The sequence below is a fragment of the Trichechus manatus genome, unplaced genomic scaffold (assembly GCF_000243295.1).
Source record: "Trichechus manatus latirostris isolate Lorelei unplaced genomic scaffold, TriManLat1.0 scaffold00303, whole genome shotgun sequence".
In the NCBI taxonomy this organism is placed as follows: domain Eukaryota; kingdom Metazoa; phylum Chordata; class Mammalia; order Sirenia; family Trichechidae; genus Trichechus; species Trichechus manatus.
Genome location: NW_004444239.1, coordinates 642034 through 661640, shown reverse-complemented (window position 1 = coordinate 661640; position 19607 = coordinate 642034). Strand labels below are relative to the sequence as shown.

The window sequence follows — 19607 nt, the reverse complement described above, 5'->3', positions numbered from 1 at the left end:
CCTTCTTCTTCATATAGTCCAGGTTCTCAGATTAATTGCTCAGCATACAGATTAAACAAGTATGGTGAAAGGATACCACCCTGTTGCACACCTTTCCTGACTTTAAACCAAGCCGAGTCCCCTCGTTTTGTTTGAATGACTGCTTCTTTGTCTATGTACAGGTTCCTCATGAGCACAATCATGTGTTCTGGAATTCCCATTGTTTGCAATGTAATCCATAATTTGTCAAGATCTAGATAGTTGAATGCCTTTGCATACTCAATAAAACAAACATCTTTCTGGTGTTCTCTGCTTTTATCCAAGATCTATCTGACATCAACAATATCCCTTGTTCCACATCCTCTTCTGAATCCGGCTTGAATTTCTGGCAATTCCCTGTCAATGTACTGCTGCAACTGCTCTTGAATGATTTTCAGCAGAATTTTACTTGTGTGTGATATTAATGATTTTGTTTGATAATTTCCTCACCGTGTTGGATCATCTTTCTTTGGAATGGGCACAACTATGAATCTCTTCCAGTCATTTGGCCTGGAAGAGGAAGCTGTCTTCCAAATTTCTTGACATAGACAAGTGAGCAGCCCTAGCGCTGCAGCCCTTTGTTGAAATATCTCAACTGGTATTCTGTCAATTCCTGGAGCCTTGTTTTTCACCATTCCCTTCAGTGCAGCTTGGACCTCTTCCTTCAGTACCATCGGTTCTTGATCATATGCTATCTCCTGAAATGGTTGAACATAGACCTGGGTGTGTATTTTAAGAAAAAATTCAGTGAATAGAATAATAGACAATAACTAGCAAGTGGAGGGTATATTTGGACAGGAAGGGAGGGTGGGGAGGAAGGAAACTATCCTCATTAATTAATTAATTCATTTATTCAGCAGTTGATGCATATAGGATGACGTACCCTGTGCCAAGCATTCTTCTCAAAACAAAATGCTGGCCCTGATTATATTGCTAGATACATGTGGGAATTCAGGGACTGAATGAGTAAAAACTCAGAGAAACTCTTCATAATTCCTTCTTATTTGAGGCCAAAGGCAATTCCAAAAGTCAATAAGCAGCGGAAGAGCTCATAAAGAGTTTCATGAATAATAAAATTCAACCAGCAGCAATTGTGCAATATTATTTTTTAATAGTGGATAGAGCCCTGGCATGCTCTGAGGCAATCCCTTAATTTCTCTCAGGATTCTGGATTTGAACTTTGCCTCAGGCTCTTACTCGGTGATAGATATTTAAACTGCAGGAGCCCAGGGATGTCCGAGGTGGAGGTGTTGAGGAAATCAAATGAGGCGTGATAGACCTAAAAAAAAAAAAAAAACCCACTGCCATCGAGTTGATTCCAACTCATAGCGACCCTATAAGACAGAATAGAACTGCCCCATAGGGTTTCCAAGGAGCACCTGGTAGATCGAACTGCCAACCTTTTGGTTAGCAGCCATAGCTCTTAACCACTATGCCACCAGGTTTTCCAGATAGATTTAATATCAGCAAAAGTCTAAACCCTTTGGATGTATTCATTGTCATCCTGCCTAAAGGCTGTTGTCTCATTAAGTCTCATAGGAAGGGCAGGGAGGGCCCTTGTGAAAGGGCAAGGTCCTGGGACGGGTTTAGACATGCATTTACCAAAGAGGAAAGCTTATCCCTAAGGCAAACAGTTACAAATAGCTTTTGAAGCATGGTGATTACTTATAACTACTTTTGATAGCCTGGAGAAAATCAATCTGCAGCAAAAAGGGTTTAGGTTAAACTTAAAGGTAAAATATCTGTTGAAAGATTGTGAAAGGCAGATAATGACCATCAATGAAGCAAATATCAATTAATCCAAGAATGATCATGGTTAGATTTATTAAAAGACAGAGGAGTGAAACTATGTCCAAAGAAGTCATTCATCTGACATGCATTCATGAATTCAGCTCCATTTATTAAATGACTTCTGGGTGGCAGAAAAGTGGAATCAAGTGCTAGAGAAATTCAAACTAAAGTATAAAACACCATGAAGCTCCAGGAGTTTAAATAATAATAACAATAATAAAGTAACCCCTAAAATACTCTCTTCTTTAAGAAGAACAATAGCTTTCCCTTTTTTGATTATCAGATGACTGGAATTTCAAAGTTCGCATCATTTTCTTTTCCTGTTTTGTGCCGTATCCCTTTATACTAAGGTGCATTAAGGACAAGAGGCAAAGAGCAGAGTTATCAAAAACCAAATAAAAATATTGGCATTTTCATCTGAAATAAATAAAAGAATGTTCTCTATTAAGCAAGAGAGTGTCACTTTAGTTCAGCGTGGTTGTTTGGATAACACTCCTCATTTGGGTGTGGGTCATCATCAAGAGGCACGCTGGCCCATTCTCCCTGCCTTCTCCAGCTCTCTGACCTCAGCCATCCTTTTTTTCCTCTCTGGTGAAAGTTAATCTAGATGACTGTTTATTCATCTCCAACACAGCCCAACACTCTTCTTTGCTATCTCCAGGGGCTGTAGGATAGAGCTAACACCAGAATTTCCTTTCCTACTCTCAACAGCTCATCAGCCTAAACTAGCAGGGTCAGAAAATGCCCAGTGGGGGCTTCTTATAGGTTGGGTCATTAAAGTTCTTTGCAAACAGCCGTAAACAGTGATTTTGTAGTTTGTTAGAAGTTTCTTTGCCCCCTACTCCTTTTATTTCCCTGTTTAGTACCTTGGCTGAGCTAGATACTTCTCAGATGTCAGCTCCATAGTACATCTGTTTCAGGTATGTAGTTGAAGCTTCCCTTTATTGCGAGAAGAAAATATGCCTTTGATATTCTTTGAGTTATTTCTTTTTTCTCCCCCAGTCACCTCAACCATCTGTGCTGCCTCACTCTAACCCACCCTATAACACACATTCATTTTCCTGATTTACTTGAATATCATTGAAATATATGACAGTGATTTAGTTACAGAGGCTTATTAAAACAGAACAAAGCATTACTCATGTCCAGAGGCGTGTGAGATACCTGAGGCTCCCCAAGCAGCCTGACTTACCAAAAAGAAATATAAATAAGGCAGGGTTGTGATGTCAGAGGCCCTGAGAGATGCGTCTCTAGCATCTTCACTGGCTGGTCATGATTCCTCAAAATCCCAACATTAGCAACTCCTTTGATGTAGTCAACAAGAATATCCTTGTATTCAACCTTGGTCGGCTGACTTTTACAGAACCACTTAGCATCTTAGATTTTCAGTTTCTTTTTTATCAGTAAGGAGATAATAAAACCAGCCTCAACGGTGCTGGGATGTTTATATGGGGTTTAGTACATAAAGTACTAGGAACATTTCAGTACATGATAGGTAAGAGTTTTAAGTGGCTGTATTATCTAGAAGGTGCAATATATTAAACCGCTAGCCACTAGATGCTACTCTAGCCTCAATCGGTTTTCTGATTAACTTTACCCAAGAGGAGAAACTCAAGCGAATTTTATAAGACAGAGATACTTGAGATTTCATAGGCGCACCCAGAACATTAACGACACCAAAAGGGCATGGTTGCCTGAAACAAACTTGTGAAATGTGTGGAAAGTCAGTTGGAACATATGTCAGCCAAAGATGAGAGTGGAAAAATGTGATTAGCTATTTCACAATTTTATTTGCAGCTGTACCTTTCCTTTCTGCAGCAAATTATGCAGTTGGACAGGTAAATCATAAATGCCTTTCCACAAGGTTATGCCAGGTCCTGTGACTGAAAGTATATTGTACATTTGAGATCCTCATATACACAAAGATATCTCATTGCTATTCAGCATACAAGGAACTCCACGATCTAGATTCAACCTTCCTCCCTGGACTCATATGTAAACTCCCCACATGAAAACTGTGCAACCACCACACCAAACTGCTTGTGATTTGGGAAGTGGTGATCTTCACAAAGTTTCCCGTCTGAGAACATGGATGTTCCCTCGACCCATATCAATCTAAATAGTTTATTCCTTTAGCTAACTTCTGGTTCTTCAAAACTTAGTTTAACTCCCACTTTTCTCTGAATTCTAGTTTTCCTACGCCATATGCATCCTGGACTCATCCATTTATTGCTAACTTACTAGTGTTACTTCCTCACTGTTTTTGGGCTCCTCGGGGGCAGGGACCGTGATGCCCTGACTTTGTAGGCACATTAGACTGCCTGTCTGGCATGAAGTAGGTGCTTAGTAAACGTGTGATGAATGAATAAATGTCAGATGGAGTAGTATGTATAGTTGTTTCTATAACATTATGTTTCAAATCATTTATCACAAAAACATGAATTGTCCTATGAGAATGCATGAAATCCAGAATAGTTAAATCAGAACCTCGGCCTCCATTCTTTCAAGAGAATGATAAAAAATAACTTCCTGGCCTTCTTTCACCTAGACTTCACCATAGGATGGTCAACATGTTACCCTGGGGCACTCAAGAGTGAAGGAGGAATCCTTACCAAGGAAAGAATTTCGGTTCTTTTCTCTTGATCCTTACACAACTCACATTTAATACTAAGTTCTGATGCCCTAATGGAGGTCACATGGCACAGAAAATAGCAGAGGTGGGGCCTTTTCTCTGGCTGTAAAGGAAGTGGAAAGGGTCGTGAAATATGCAATTACTACTGTGAGAGTAGAAATGTGGGGCGTTGTGGGTAAGGGGAAGGATTCTCTAAAGAGTTCCTTTGAGACAGCCTAGATGATGACGTTAAAACAATATATAAGGGGCTCAGTGATTCATGAACCAGTGAGGGGGTTAAAAGAGGGAGAGGGGAAGGTGAGAGGCTCGAATATGAATGGAAGAGATGGCTAGTGGATTGTCTTGCAGAAGGGAGCGGTAGTGGCACCTGAACATGATAGTCTAGCTTTCCACTTTTAAGTGGTATAATGTCATTCTCTCCCCACTTCTGCTCAACAGTCAGAAAATAGCTGTTCTCTAGGATCAGAAGGCACTGAAGCAGTGTCTGGTGGGCAAATGTTGTATAAAGAAAGGGGTCACGTCCATAGAAAATGAAACTGCGAAACCAGAGTTTCCACCAGACTGAGACCAGAAGATCTAGATGGTGCCTGGTTACCACCAACGACCACCCTGACAGGGAACACAACAGACAGTCCTGGACGGTGAGGGAGAAAAGTGTGGAGCAGAACTCAAATTCATGTAAAAAGACCAGACTTAATGGTCTGACAGAGACTGAAGAATCTCCAAAACTATGGCCCCCGGACGGACACTCTTTTAACCCAGAACTGAAACCATTCCCAAAGCCCACTCTTCAGAAAAAGATTAAACAGGACAATAAAACAAAAAATAATACCCGTGAGGAGTGTGCTTCTTAGTTCAATCAGATACTTGAGACCAAATGGGTGGGTCCTGTCCGGAGGAGGATGAGAAGGCAGGAAGGGACGGGAACTGGTTGAATGGATACAGGGAACCCGAGGTGGAAAGGGGGAGTGTGCTGTCACATTGTGGGGATTCCAACAAACGTCACAAAACAATATGTGTATAAATTTTTGTTTGAGAAATTAACTTGAGCTGTAAACTTTCACCTAAAGCACAATTTAAAAAAAGAAAATGAAACAGTGAACAAAGATCAAGAACTCAGCCAAGAAGGGAGTTGAAATTGAAGGTAACTATGAGAAACACTGTCCCTTTTCAACAACTCTTTAGTTTGCATTCTACCTTCTATTTCAGCTTCTATGATACACACAGGGAAGTGATGGTGTTTCCATTCAAGTATGTAAATCTACAGATAATCTCTAACATCTTACACAGAGAAGGTGAATTAATGAATCAAAGAAATGAATGAATCTTAGCTGCTGGGAGCAGAGGATTCCAAATATGATTTCTCAGTAACACAACTACTTAACCCTTCCACTCATACCTCTCAAGCTTGTGGATTCCATTTTGTGATGATTCCTCCTCTTCAAAGACTTTCTGAATTCATCTATTCTACTAACAACTACTACCAAGGACCTACTTCACAGGAATGGTAGGCCTTGAGAGGTATAATTTTAAAAAGGACATGGTATCCCTCAGTACACAAGTCATATTTGCTTTATAGGCATCCACAATGCTAAGATAGATTCTCTACAGGGCAAAGTAGGGACCAAAAGAATGAAGAAGTCCATTCTACCTCCAGTCCCATTCACCTGATTTTACCCATATGAAAAGTAGGAGGTTAGGAGAAGACACCTACCCAACTTGCCCTGGGGCCCAAGCAGCTGGGTGGGGTTCTGAAGAGGTTCTCCTTCTAGTGGAACTCGATGGAGCCAAATGTTTGGTCCTTTCCTACCTGAACAGAGGTGTAGACTCAACCTTAAATTTCCTTTGAAATAAACCCCTGCTGCTATCGATTTGAACAGCAAAGAAACACGCTTAAAAAGAAGTTTAGCTGGGTTGAGAGCAGCTTGACTCAGAAATCCTTAACTACAGCTGAATAGCATTTGATGAAGCGAGTACAATTACAGAAGTGAAAACCGAAGAATGGCTTAAATTCGGTCAAAACAAAAGTGTCTTTGGAAATGTTCTGAGTGCATTTTCAGGATCAATATAGTGAAGAACAAGCAGTTCACCGGGAGGACACAGGGAAAATAGATGTCATGGAAATGGGAACTTTACACTCTCTTTTAGAGAAGTAACTCGGTGTGGGAGAGACTCCAGTCGCAGATGTACCTGAGTTCGAATTCTGTAATTTGTCACTTAATAGACATGTGTGACCTTGGGAAAGGTATTTAATATATCTGTCATCTAGATCCCTCCACCTTAAGATACAAACATAAGAAAAGTATAGGTAATTAAAGGGTTATTTTGAGATTTAAATCGATGCTCCATAAATCTAAATTTTCTTTGCTGTATTTTCATTGGCAGTAAAAGAGATGGCTGGTGACTAAAACTAAATGGGAAGATGTGAGAATGAGGAAACAGTCTGTGTAATTACCTAACCCTATCTCCCATTCCCCTCACCCCAAAACCTTTATTGCATGCACTGCAGAGAGACTGACTAAATTGCAAAGTTAAAGAGTACATTCCATTTGTTATTTAAAATGGAGTCTTCAGAATATAAGGAGGGGGTTGTGAGACAATGTGCCTTCATAACAAAAACCTCAGTCATAGTCCTAAAACTGTCAGAACTGGTACTTTTTAAAGTTGAAAATAATCTCAACCATCAGGGAGCCCTAGCTCATACTGAATTTCTCATCCATGTCCTTCTTTCTTTAGGGAAACACTATGCCTCAATTAATGTGCCTCCTCCACAACTATAAAAAGATCACGATTCCCATTACCATTCATCCTTGTCAGCATCGCAATTGCAAAAGTGTCGGATGTCCAGGCAGCTCTCGTCCAGGCCACATTCACACTGCTGAACTCCAGGGTGAGCGCCACCCCAGTAAGGATGTCTTTCATTCGACCGCCCAATCCACCAGGTAAACGGTGCTCCATCTGAAAGCCAAGACAGTGAACAAGTTAGGGTTGGGTAAGCCTGCAACAGAACAGAGGGTGTCACAGAAACCTCCTACGCAACAGAACCAAACACTGCCTGGTCCTGCACCATCCCCATGATAGAATGTGGACTGGTCTGCTGTGATCCACGGGGATGTCATCGGCTTAGTTTCAGAAGTAGACAGACAGTCCTTTCTTCCTAGTCTGTCTTAGTCTGGAAGTTTCACTGAAAACTGTCCAGGATCATAGCGACACAAAAGCCTCGACTGACAGATAGGTGGTGGCTTCGCATGAGGTGTATTGGCTGGGAATCGAACCAAGTCTCCAACATGGAAGAGGAGAATTCTACCACAGAAACACCACTGGCTCTCTCTCTCTCTCTACATATATATATATATACATATATATGTGTGTGTGTATATATATATATGCATAAATGTAGATATTTACTTACAAAAAAATTTTCATCGTAAGTATTTATATGGTAGAATATTGATTAATCACAATGTTCAGAAGGAGAGTCATAAACTCAAATGCTTGCCAGAGCAGGCAGGTATCACAACTGAGTAAATTGAACCTGATTTAAAAAAAAAAAAAAAAGAAAAAAGGAATAAAATAAATATTTTAATTTCCTTTTAGTATTACTAAAGAAGAAACAACACCAGGGCCAAGATCCGCCTGACCCCGGCCTACAGATCCTAACAGACTATAAGAAGAGCTGGAAAGAGCAGAGGGAAGGGGAAAGGGTGAGCTCAGATAAGAGGGTAGCCCTAACGTACTGTGCATTGATTTTCGTCATGATTCTGTCTACACCCAGGGTTACCATATCTTCTGATCTTTTGTCTAGAAGGAGAGAACACATATTTCAAGTTCAAAGATTTGGGAATAATATGTATACATATGCTCATATACACATACAAAACACATATACATATAAAAAAATATGTTGTTAGTTGCCACTGAGTCGATTCCCCCACGTGTACGTAGTCGAACTGCTCCAGAGGATTTTCAAGGCTCTGACCTTCTTGAAGCAAATGGCCAGGTCTCTCTTCTGAGGTGCCTCTGGATGGGTTCGAACCTTTTGGCTAGTAGTTGAGTGCTAAACCATTTGCACCACCAGGGCGTTATATATACATATTATATTATACATATTATTAGACATACAAGGTGCCCTGGTAGTGCAGTGGTTAAGCGCTCAGCAGCTAACTGAAGGGTCAGCAGTTCGAACCCACCAGCCTCTCTGACGGAGAAAGATGTGTCAGTCTGATTCAGTAAAGATTTCAGCCTACTCTGTCCTATAGGGTAGCTATGAGTTGGAATTGACTCAACAGCAACGGGTCTGGTTTGGCTGTTAAGTTGAGTCTGACTCATAGCCACCTTATAAGACAGAAGCAAACTGCCCCATAGGGTTTCCAAGGCTGTAAATCTTTACTGAAGCTGACCGCCACATCTTTCTCCCGCAGAGTTGCTGGTAGGTTCGAACCGCCGACCTTTTGGTTAGCAGCTGAGCCCTTAACCACTGCACCACCACGGGCTGACTCCACAGCAACAGGGTATATATATAAAATGGCCAATAATACATCGCCAAAAGAAAGAAAAAAGCACTTTCCTAAGGCTAGATTTAACCCATACAAAACTGATATGCAACCTCTAATTTTCATTCTACATAGTAACAAAAAACCATTTTTGAGTTTTGTCCTTTTAAATTTTTATGTTTAGTTTAGTAAAACCTGCCGGATTTTTCTTCTGTGATGGAGAATATTTCAGTAGTTTAGAATTGGCTATCATTCAGAAGGCAATGGGTTCCAAGCCACATGTATAGATAGAGATCGAGCTGTTGTGCATTATTATGGTGAATGGTGTCAGGCCTAGGTACCCATTGACAATGGCTGTTTTGTTTCTACTTGGTATATGACAGACATACCAAGTTTATTAAACAAATGACTTATATCTTTATTAGGAGTCATTTTTTCAGGATTTACCATTTCAAAGTAGAATAATATTTGTTTGAGGATATTACTGGGTTGGAACTTTGCCTAGTCAAGATTTTATTTTATAAGCAACTCCCAAATCATAAACACATAATTTAAAAATGATCCATACATACAAAAGCAATGACATTCTCTGCAGTGGCCCCATTGCTAGTAACACCATGAAGGTCACTGGGGCAAGGAGGAAGAGAGACAGCAATCTGGTCTTCAGAGAATCTGTAGGTCATCAGGAAAAGAAAAGAAAGACTATGAAGAGCTGAAGCATCTTGGATACTGACTGACAGAGCAGACAGTCTGGAGTATTATACTCATCCTAAATACCTCTCTGCCTAAAATATCTTAAGCTACTGATTATATTCCGCCTCCCCACCCCCCGGCCCAGAATTCCAGTTAAAGTTGTCTGTTCATCAGTGTCTTCTTTTTTGGGTAATTTTAAATGATACAAATGCATGCTCCCTAGTTTAGAATAGTCATAAATTCTTGTAAATCAGTTTAATGAATTACTTTCTTTCTAAATCCCACCTCAGATAAGCTACACTCAAGTGGCTGAGAGGGCTGTCGTGTCTGTTTCAAGCACAGAGAGCTTAGGTGGTTCGCCCCAGAGTGTGCGTCCAGATGACATGAGGGTAAAGCATGGTACACTGGACTGTGTTGGCAATGTTGGTGTTGGGTCCAAAACACGGGAAGAAATCTCTCCACCTCTCTTCTGTTCCAGCACTGCCCAGGCCTCTTCTCCCAGAGTTTAGAACCCAGGCCACATAATAAAATTCAGCATCATCAGGGGTTATTTTTGTTTATGAGCTATCCCAAGGTTGTCAGCACATTAATAACATCGTTACGAATTGTATGTATTCCAAACAACCGATTTGTATACAAATTCTTGTGCATATGCTACCTTCTAATAGTGTTTCCAATTGTTATTTGGTGTCTTAACCCCATAGAGTTGCATTAACTGCCTAAGGCTTTATTGCGTTTTGAATCCATGAGTGTCTCATACCACTGAGGCTCTGGATTCCCCTCCTAATGTCTGGCAACTAGCTTTTTTGTTTTGGTTCATTTATTTATTTTTATTATAAATAATTTATTTTATTTTGTTGTTGTTGAAAATATACACGGCAGAACATATACTGATTCAACAATTTATACATGTACAATCTGGTGACATTGTTACATTTAAGTTATGCAAACTTTTTCACCATCCTTTTACAAACTGTTCTCCCCCATTAACATAATGCCACCGCCTGCTAAGCATCCTATCTAACCGTTCAAGTTGTTGTTGTCAATTTGATCCCATATAGATAGTTCTTTAAAAAAGCACAATTCTCAAGGCAGAGACGCTTTCCTAATTAAGTTAAACTATTGTTTGGTTTAAAGAAGACTTCAGGGGATATTTTTGGTTTAAGGTTTAAAGATTATCTCAGGGGATCATCTAGGCGCAATGGCTCCAGAAAGTCTGGATTCCCTGAAAATTTAAAATTCTATTATGAATTTTCCCCACTTTTGCTCAAAATTTTTCTCTAGAATCCTTGATCAAAACATTCAGTGATGGTAGCCAGCCACCACCTAGTTCTTCTGGTCTCATGACAAAGGAGGTAGTTCCATTTCCTCCTATTCCTGACTCTGGAGCCCTGGTGGCGTAGTAGTTAAGCAAAAGGTCAGCAGCTCAAATCCACCAGCCGCTCTTTGGAAACCCTATAGGGCAGTTCTAATCTGTCCTATAGGGTCACTATGAGTTGGAATCAACTTGATGGCAACAGGGTTTTTTTTTTTAAATTCCCGACTCTCCTTCCTCTGTTGCTCAAGGCCAATAGAGACAAATTGTTGTATCTTGATTGGCCACTTGCAATCTTTTAAGACTCCAGACATTACACAACAAACTAGGAGGTAGAACAGAAGCACTGAACACAGTATTAGGCCAATTAACTGGATGTTCCAGAAAACCATCACCCTAACCTTCCAAACCAAGAAACCAAATCCATGAGGTGTTTTGTTGTGTATAAATAGCCTTGGCAACTGCTCTTTTTGTTGTTGTTACTTTGTTGTAAATACATCTACCACAAAACATTTGCCAATTCAACTTTTTATGGGTGTGCAACTTACTGACATTGTTTATATTAATCAGCTGTGCAACCCTTAGCCTTAATCAATGTCAATCTTCCATCACTATAAACAGAAACTCAGTGTCCATGAGTAGTAACTCCCCTCCGTTCCTCCCTCCTGCCCCTGGTAACCACTAATTAACTTTGGTCTGTATTCATTTGTCTGTTCTTGTTTTTTTTTTTTTTTATATAAGCAAGGTTGTACAATATTTGTCCTTTGGTGATTGACTTATTTTATTCAGTATAATATCTTCAAGCTCCATGCATGCTGTAAGCATGTATTAGGACTTCATTTCTTTTTCCGGCTAAGTAGTATTCCATTGGATCTATGTACTGGATTTTATCCTTTCACTCATTAATGGGCATTTAAGTTTCCACCTTTTGGCTATTGTGAATACTGTTGTAATGAACAGTGGTATACATATGTCTCTTCCTGTTGCTGCCTTCAAATCCACTGGGTATATTCCTAGCAGTGGGATTGTTGGGTTACATGGTAATTCTATTTTTAGTTTTTTGAGGAACTACCACACTGCTTTCTAAAATGGTTGTACCATTTTGCATTCCCTCCAGCAATGGATAAGTGTTCCAATTTCCTCACATCCTCACCGACATTTGCTATTTACCTTTTTTTTTTTTAATCTAAGCCATCCAAGTGGGAGTGAAATGGTTTCTCATTGCAGTTTTGATTTGCATCTTTCTGATAGTTAATGATGTTGAGCATCTTCTCATGTTTTTGGTGGCAATTTGAATTGGTGAAATATCTATTTAAATCCTTTGCTCATTTTTGATTGGGTTATTTGTCTTTTTGTTGTTAAGTTGTTGACGTTTTATATTTATTTTGGTTATTAGATTCTTATTGGACATATGGTTTCTGAAAATATTTTCCCAGTCAGTAGCTTGTCTTTTCACTTTTTTGGTAAAGTCTTTTAATGAACAAAAGTATTTTATTTTTATGAGGTTGCATTTATTTTGCCTTTTTCTCTTCATGCTTTTGTAATTAGATAATCTATTGTTAAACCTAGGCCCAACAGCATTGCCTCTGTATTTTCTTCTAAGAATTTTTTGGTCTCAGTTTTCATATTTAGGTCTTTAATATTTTGAACTTGTTTTTGTGTATGGTGTGAGGCATGTGTCCTGTTTTATTTTTCTGCATGTGGAAATCCAATTTTCCCAGTACCATTTACTGAAGAGATTCTTCTTCCTCCATTGAATGGACTTAATAACCTTGTCAAAATCAGTTGACTGTAGGTGTGTGAGTTCATTTCTAGACTCTCAACTCTATTTTATTGGTCTATATGTCTATTCTTATACCAGTTCCAGGCTGTTTTGATTACTGTAGCTGTATAATATGTTTTGAAATAAGAAAGTATGAGTCCTTTTACTTTGTTTTTCTTCTTCAAAATTGCTTTAGCTATTTGGGGCCTCTTGACATTTAATATTAGAGTATTGGTATTTCAATTTCTGTAAAGAAGGCTGTTGGAATTTTGATTGGGATTGCATTGAATCTTTACATTGTTTTGGTTGTATTGGTATCTTAACAATATTAAGTCTTCCAATCCATGAAGAACATATTTCCATTGACTTAAGTCCTTTTTAATGTCTTTCAGCAGTGATTTATAATTTTCATTGTATAAGTCTTTCACATCCCTGGTTAAATTTATTCCTAGGTATTTTATTCTCTTAGATGGTATTATAAATGGAATTGTTCCCCTGAATTCCATTTCAGATTTGTCACTGCTGGTGTATAAAAAACTCACCTAATTTTTGCTTGTCTACCTTGTACCACGCAACTTTGCCAAATATCTGTCTTAGATCTACAAGATTTCTTGTGGATTCTTGGTGATTTTTTTTTAATATGGAATCATTTCATCCATGAATAGAGATAATTTTACTTCTTCTTTTCCAATTTGCATACCTTTTATATCTTTTTCTTGTCCTATTGCTGTGGCTAGAACTTCTCATATGATGCTGAATAAAAGTGGTAAGAGTGGGCACACTTGTCTTGTTCCCAGTTTCAAGGGGAAAGCTCTCAGTCTTTCTCCATTAAGTGTAATGTTGGCTGTTGGTTTTTCATATATGGCCTTAATTGTATTGAGGAACTTCCCTTTTATTCCAATCTTCTTGAGGGTTTTCATCAAGAAAATGTGTTAGATTTCATCAAATGCCTTTTCTGCATCCATAGAGATGAGCATGTGCTTCTTTTCCTTTGTTCTATTGATGTAGAGTATCACACTGATTGATTTTCTAACGTTGAACCATCCTTGCATTTCTGCTATGAATTCTACTTGCTCTTTTAATATGCTGTTGAATTTGCTAGTATTTTGTTTAGAATTTTTGCATCTATATTCATAAGGGATAGTGTACTACAGTTTCCTTTTCTTAAGGTGCCTTAGTCTTGCTTTGGTATCAGGGTTATCTTTGCTTCACAGAATAAATTAGGAAGTATTCCTTCCTTCTCTATCTTTTGGAAGAGTTTACACAGGATCAGTGTCAGTTCTTCTGTGCGTTTGGTAGAATTCCCCAGTGAAGCCATGTGGTCCAGGATATTTTTTGTTGTTGTTGGGAGGTTTTTGATCACTGATTAATGTCTTTACTTGTTATGGGTCTGTTGAAAGTTTCCACCTACTCTTGAGTCAGTTTGTTTAGGTTGTGTGCTGCTAAGAAATTGTCCATTTTATCTAGATTATCCAGTTTGTTGTTATACAGTTGTTGAGAGTATTTTGTCACAATTATTTTTATTTCTATTGGTCAGTTGTAATGTCTCCACTTTCATTTCCTATTTTGGTTATTTGCATCTTTCTCTTTTTTTTCTTTGTTAGTCTTCCAAAAATTTGTCAGTTTTAATGATTTTTCTAAGAACCATTTATTTTTCATTTTTGATTTCATTTCTGCTGTAATCTTTGTTACTTCCTTTCTTCTGATAGGTTTAGGCTTAGTTTGCTCTTCTAATTCTAGTTCTTCAAGTTATAGATTTAGGCTGTTGATTTGATCCTTTTTCTTCTTTTTTCATGTAGGCATTTATTGCTATAAGTTCCCCTCTGCGAACTGCCTTCACTCCATCTCATAAGTTTTGGTATGTTGTATTTTCATTTTCATCTGACTCTAAGTAATTTGTGATTTCCTTTTTGAATTCTTCCTTGACACATTGGTAGTTTAATAGTGTGCTGTTTTATTTACATATGTTTGTGTAACTTTAAGGTTTTTTTTTTTTTTTCTTTCTGTTATCGATTTCTAGTTTCACTCGGTTGTGGTCAGAGAAAACACTTTGTATGATTTCAGTCTTTTTAAATTTGTCTGGACTTGCTTTGTGACCTAACGTGTGGTCTATCCTGGAGAATGATCCATGCGCACTGGAGTAGAATGCACATTATACTGTTGTTCCGTGAAGTGTTTTATGTACGTCTGTTAAGTGTAGTTGGTTTATAGTGTCGTTCAGGTGCTATGTTTCCTTCTTGATCCTCTTTCTAGACGTTCAGTCCAGTACTGAGTGTGGTGTATTGAAGTTTCCAACTATTATTGTATTCCTGCCTATTTCTCCTTTCAATTCTATTACTATTTGCTTTATATATTTAGGTACTCTAATGTTGGATGCATATATATTTATAATTGTTAAACCTTCTTGATACATAGAATATTTTATCACTATAGAATGTTTATCTTTATTTCTTCTAACAGATTTTATTTTAATGTCTATTTTGTCAGATATTAAGATTGACACCCCCGCTCTCTTTTGGTATTGTTTGCATGGAATATTTTGTATTCCATCTTTAACTTTCAACTTATTTTTGTCCTTGGTCCTAAGGTGTATTTCTTATGATTAGTATATAGTTGGATCATATATATATATTTAATCCATTCTGCCACTCTGTCTTTTAATTGGTACATTTAGTCCAGTTACATTCACTGTAATTACCGATAAGAAAGGACTTACTTCCGCCATTTTGTTACTGGTTTGTGTGAGTGTATATTAAGCCTTTGTTGTCTTTTTTTTTTCTTTAATACTGCCTGCTTTTGTTGTTGTTGTTGTTGTTGTTGATTTATTGTAGTGAGTCATTTTTTCCCTTCTCCTTAGATATTTTCTTAGTGGTCACTATGAACATTAGATTTGAAAACTTGTATTTATAAAATCCTAGAGTAAGTTGATACCAACTTAACTTTAGTAACATAGAAATTCTATAACTATACCATCCCCCTCATATTGTTTTTATTATCATTGATGACATCTTTATATTTTATGTGCCCTGTAACATATTTTTATCCATGCTTTTCATAGATTTGTCATTAGGAAGCATGAATAACAAAACAATTAGACTTATCAAGCATGAATACCTTATTACTAGTCCTTATACTTGCCCGGAGCCCTGATGGCACAGTGGTTAAGAGCTCGACTGCTAACCAAAAGGTCAGCAGTTTGAATCCACCAGCTGCTCCTTGGAAACCATATGGGGCAGTTTGACTCTTCCTATAGGGTCACTATGAGTCGGAATCCACTTGACTGCATGGGTACAAGTATGGTATACTTGCCCATGCAATTACTTTTACTAGAGATCATTCCTTTTATGTATGGCTTTGAATTACTTTTCAGTGCATTTTCTCTCTTATTTGCAGGACTCTCATCAGTGTATTTTGTGGGGATGTTCTGGGGAATTTGAACTCTTACAGCTTCTATTTGTCTGGGAATGTTTTAATTTCACCTGCATTCTTGAAGGATAGTTTTGCTGAGTATAGTATTCTTGGTTGACAGTTTTTTGTTTTTGTTTTTTTTTTTCTTTCAGCACTTTAAATATATCATTTCATTGCCTTCTGGCCTCCAGTGTTTCTGAGGAGAAATATTTAATCTTATTGGGGATCCTTTATACGTGACTGCATCTCTGTTACCACATTCAGTATTCTCTTTTTATCTTTATTTTTTGAGAGACTGATTATGATGTGTCTTGGCGTAGATCTCTTTGGGTTTATCCTGCTTGGATTACTTCGAGCTACTTAGATTTGTAGATTCAAGTCCTTCACTAGATTTGGGAAAATTTTTGTCATTATTTCTTCACATATTCTTTCTGTATCTTTCCTTCTCTCATTTCATTCTGGAATTTCCGTGATGCATCTATTAGTTCTCTTGATGTTGGCCCCGTAATTGCATTAAACTGTATTCAGCAGTCTTGAGCTTCCATTCTTGTGACTCTTCTGCCTCTGTAATTTCAACTCTCTTATCCTCTAATTGATTCTCTCTTCTGCCTGATTAAACTTCTTGTTGAATCCTTCTATTGTGTTTCTCATTTCAGTTATTGTCTCTTTCAGTTGCAATATTTGTATTTGGTCTCTTTTTAGAATATCTCTCTCTTTTTTAAAATCCTTATTTTGTTCATGTATTCTTTTCTTTGCCTCTCTTAGATCTTTTCTTCTTCTATGCTTTCCCTTAGTTCTTCAATTATGCCTATCATTATTGTATTATATTCTTCCATTTTGTTCTTTATTTGGACTCCTATAGATGTAATTTCATTTCCTTTGTCATATTCATTTAGATGGATCGTTGTTTCTTTTATCTTTGTGTGTCTTGTGATTTTTTTTTGTTGGGGCACTGGAATTTTCAAAGGTGTTAGCTTTCTCCCTTCTCTTCAAAATTTGATGTTTTTGTCTACACTACTTTCTGTGAGAGACTCTTAGGTGGGCAGAGACTTCAGCCTTTGTTTACTGCTTCCTCTCCCTTTTGGTTAAAACTCCTTGTCCCTCCCCAATTTAATTAGAATTCCGAAGTTCCAGATCTCGGTTTTCGACTTTCAATGTTTCCTAAACACACCAGAGAACACACAGTGATCAGTCTGGCCTCCAGAGGCTGTAATGACTCAGACAAGATATTGTGCATTAATCACTCTCTCCACCAGGGGAAAAGTTCTTTCTCTCTCTTTATTACTCTGTCTTTGGTAAGGAAGCAGTGCTCAGCCCAGCTGCCAAGGGCTTCTACAAGAGCACCAAGGAGAAGAATGTGAGGGCAGCTGAGAGTCCCTGGGACACTCTAAAAGGAATTCCCATCAGTAGCTGCAGAGGTCTTAGAGGGGGGTGGGTCTTTAGAATGTTGGTTGGAGACAAGACTACTGAGGGATTACATTAACTTAGTTACTACTACGTGTTTGCTATTATTATTGTTATGTGACCTCACATATACGAAGTTTGGGAAACTTCTGCTTACCTAGATATTAAAAAAAGACAAAAGACAAAAAACTCCTAAGAGAGTATATAGCTTATAGTGTGTGCAATAACTGTAAAAGGTGATTGTTTACCCTTTGCTAATACCAAATAAATATCACCAAAAAAAGATCACATGTACTTACCTAAGGCTTATGAAAATAATGATAATAGCAAACCTTACTGAGCACATATAAGGTTACAGACAGGGTTCTAACGTACTCCCCATGTATTAACCCATTTAATCATACAACAACTTTTCATAACAACTGGATGAGGTTGGTATTATTATTATCCCCCATTTTATATATAAGGAAACTGAGGCAAAGAGGATTTAAATAACTTCCTCGAGCCTACACAGATAGAAAGTTCAGAGTCAGGATTTGAACCCAAGCATTCTTGCCTAGGAATCTATGGGCTGACCTCTGTGTTAGACCACTATGCTCTGGTATGTGGTAAATAATTCATGGTTGAAAAGTTTAAGACTTTTCAGGAAAATACATATGGGTTTATCTAAGTTATGAGAACAACAAAGAAAATTATAATACATACTTTCTCATATTCACTAAAATAAAGACAATAAACAAATATCTCTGACCTATTACACAATTCCAATAAATAATAATGTTATAGCAGAATTTAATGTTAGCGTTACTTGCTAGAAGCCTTTTAGGATTCCCTTACCCCAAGGTTCAAGATGGTCACTATGAGTGTGTTTGGCTTTGTTGCAGACAATTTGCAAACCCAGAGGCACAGGTCACACCCCATAGCTGATCTTCCTTTTAAATGTGCGTTGCCTGAGAAGTTTTTGTCTTTCCCTAAGAACTGACATGTTCCCTGAGTTTTAAAATGACTAGGATACTTGACAAAGACTTTAAAAAATAAAATTTTGCATGGCTGCTATTTAACCCACTAAGCACAGAGGACTGTGCAGGGTAGTGTAGCTTTAGGTTTGAACATAGTAACTTCCTGCCAGAGTACTTTCCTCAGCTCATTTCAACACTGTTTTTCTTCCTCTTTATCAGTGCAGGACAAAGTCCAAAAACTCTGGACCCTTTCTCTGTTCCTGGGGTCCCCTGCAGAGACTTCTGGGTGTACTTTACCTCCCATTTATATTGACAGCCCACAGGTTTTTATTCTTCTAGCTATTCCAAATAAAAGAATGCAGCATAAACTTTAAAAAGAATTCTCATAAAGGAAGACAAAAATAAAGCTGCATCTAGAATAACTTATAAAGAGAATTTTAGTTTGGGGAGTGAGTGCGTGTGTGTGACAGAGAGAGGGACGGAGGAAGAGGGAGGGAGGGAGAGAGAGATAGAAAGAGAGAGGGAAGGAGGAAGAGAGAAGAGATAGAGGAGGAAGAGGAGAAGGAGGAGCAATATCTTCATCCTCTTTTATTCCACTTGTGACCTCAGAAATTTGAGCCCCATATTGACTCTTTTATGCACTGATTTCAGAAAAGTAATAGATCTGAATTGAAAACATTACAGAAGGTTAAATTGACAAGTTTCCTAACATGCTAAGGTTTTCTCAGAGGGTTATTTATATCATATATACAGAAAAAGAATTCTAGGAGAAAAACCACATTAAGTTTTATAGAAAACCTAATCCCAAATCCAACTTGTACATACTTAGTTAAAATGATAAGTTTCCCAAACTATGAAATTCTGGAGAAAACGTGAAGCAGGTTAGTTGCACACGTTTATGGCTTAATCACTATGAACAGTTGAACAGAGTTAAAATTGGAGATCCCTCTTTAATCTTACAATTGTTTAAAGTCTCGACAACCTGGGAAACAGTAAGCACAACAGCCTCCCAGTGATAACTACTTCTACTGTCAGGAGAATTTGGCCTCTTCCCACTGCTGTGAATGGTCCAGGCACAATTCCAAACAGCAGTAGGGAACTGGAAAGTTCTGTACATACACAGAGATGGAGC

The 19607-nt window shown here is 38.1% G+C and overlaps 1 protein-coding gene across 1 annotated transcript in view; it reads right to left on the bottom strand.

Moving 5' to 3' along the window:
• CNTNAP5 (contactin associated protein family member 5) overlaps window positions 1-19607 on the bottom strand; it is a gene marked incomplete at its 5' end in the record, with an annotated part of 853982 nt that overhangs the window by 227837 nt on the left and 606538 nt on the right. Inside the window, one exon of the mRNA XM_004390491.3 lies at window positions 7243-7399. Coding sequence (XP_004390548.3) covers window positions 7243-7399 — 157 coding nt within the window. The remainder of the gene's footprint in view (window positions 1-7242; window positions 7400-19607) is intronic.